The sequence below is a fragment of the Nothoprocta perdicaria genome, unplaced genomic scaffold (genome assembly GCF_003342845.1).
Source record: "Nothoprocta perdicaria isolate Ctin4 unplaced genomic scaffold, notPer1 scaffold_1018, whole genome shotgun sequence".
NCBI classification, from domain to species: Eukaryota; Metazoa; Chordata; class Aves; order Tinamiformes; family Tinamidae; genus Nothoprocta; species Nothoprocta perdicaria.
In genome coordinates this window covers 7,028-8,075 of record NW_020454115.1, presented here as the reverse complement: position 1 = coordinate 8,075, position 1,048 = coordinate 7,028, and the positions used below count along the sequence as shown (strand labels likewise).

Below are 1,048 nucleotides of genomic sequence, written 5' to 3'. Positions count from 1 at the left end.
ATGTGGGGCTCCCAGGAGACCCCACTGACCCCTGAGGGCATCTCAGAGGGTTCCCTGCTCCTGAGGGTCCCATTTAGGGGTTCCAAGGGGGTCCCCATGGAATGTGGGGCTCCCAGGAAACCCCCCTGCTGCTTGAGGGCATCTCAGAGGGTTCCTTGCCCTTGAAGGTCCCATTTTTGGGGTTCCAGGGGGGTCCCCATGGGATGTGGGGATCCCAGGAGACCCCACTGACCCCTAAGGGCATCTCAGAGGGTTCCTTGCCATTGAAGACCCCATTTTGGGGGTTCCAGGGGGGTCCCCACGGGATGTGGGGGCACCCCAGAGATCTGGGGACACCCCAGCGCGCCCGGGGGCGCCCCGCTCACCATGTCGGTGCCCAGGTCGATGCAGAGGATGGTGATGGTGCCCAGCGGCAGCGGGATGTTGGCCATGATGAAGAGCAGGAAGGGSGTGATCTCGGGGATGTTGCTGGTCAGCGTGTAGGCGATGGACTTCTTGAGGTTGTCGAAGATGAGGCGCCCTACGCGGCCGGGCGGGGAGGAGGATGAGGAGGGTGCCCCCCACCCTGGACCCCGCCCCCGCCATGGGTGCCCCCCACCTTCCTCCACGCCGGTGACGATGGAGGCGAAGTTGTCGTCGAGCAGGATCATGTCGGCCGCCTGCTTGGAGACGTCGGAGCCGGCGATGCCCATGGCGATGCCGATGTCGGCCTTCTTGAGCGCCGGCGAGTCGTTCACGCCGTCGCCCGTCACCGCCACGATGGCGCCCTGCGGTGGCACGGGGGGACGGGGAAGTGACSGGCGCCAGGGACAGGACCCCATGGGACACGGGCACAGGGCAGTGCCGGGCACAGGGCACTGTGGCACAGGGGGCAATGCCAGGCACAAGGGATGGGACAACTTGGGGCATGGGGACAGGGCAGGAGGTGGGGCACTGTGAGGCGCAGTGCCAGGCGCAGGGGACAGGGCACCACGGGACATAGGGACAGGGCATTGGGCACCATGGGACACAGGGCCAAGGCAGTGCCAGGCGCAAGGACAGGGCATTG

The 1,048-nt window shown here is 66.7% G+C and overlaps 1 protein-coding gene across 1 annotated transcript in view; it reads right to left on the bottom strand.

Annotated features, from left to right (window-relative positions):
- Positions 1-217: 217 nt before the first annotated feature.
- LOC112949213 (sodium/potassium-transporting ATPase subunit alpha-3-like) overlaps positions 218-1,048 on the bottom strand; it is a gene marked incomplete at its 5' end in the record, with an annotated part of 7,435 nt that continues 6,604 nt past the window's right edge. Inside the window, 2 exons of the mRNA XM_026041593.1 lie at positions 218-520; positions 599-857. Coding sequence (XP_025897378.1) covers positions 246-520; positions 599-857 — 534 coding nt within the window. The remainder of the gene's footprint in view (positions 521-598; positions 858-1,048) is intronic.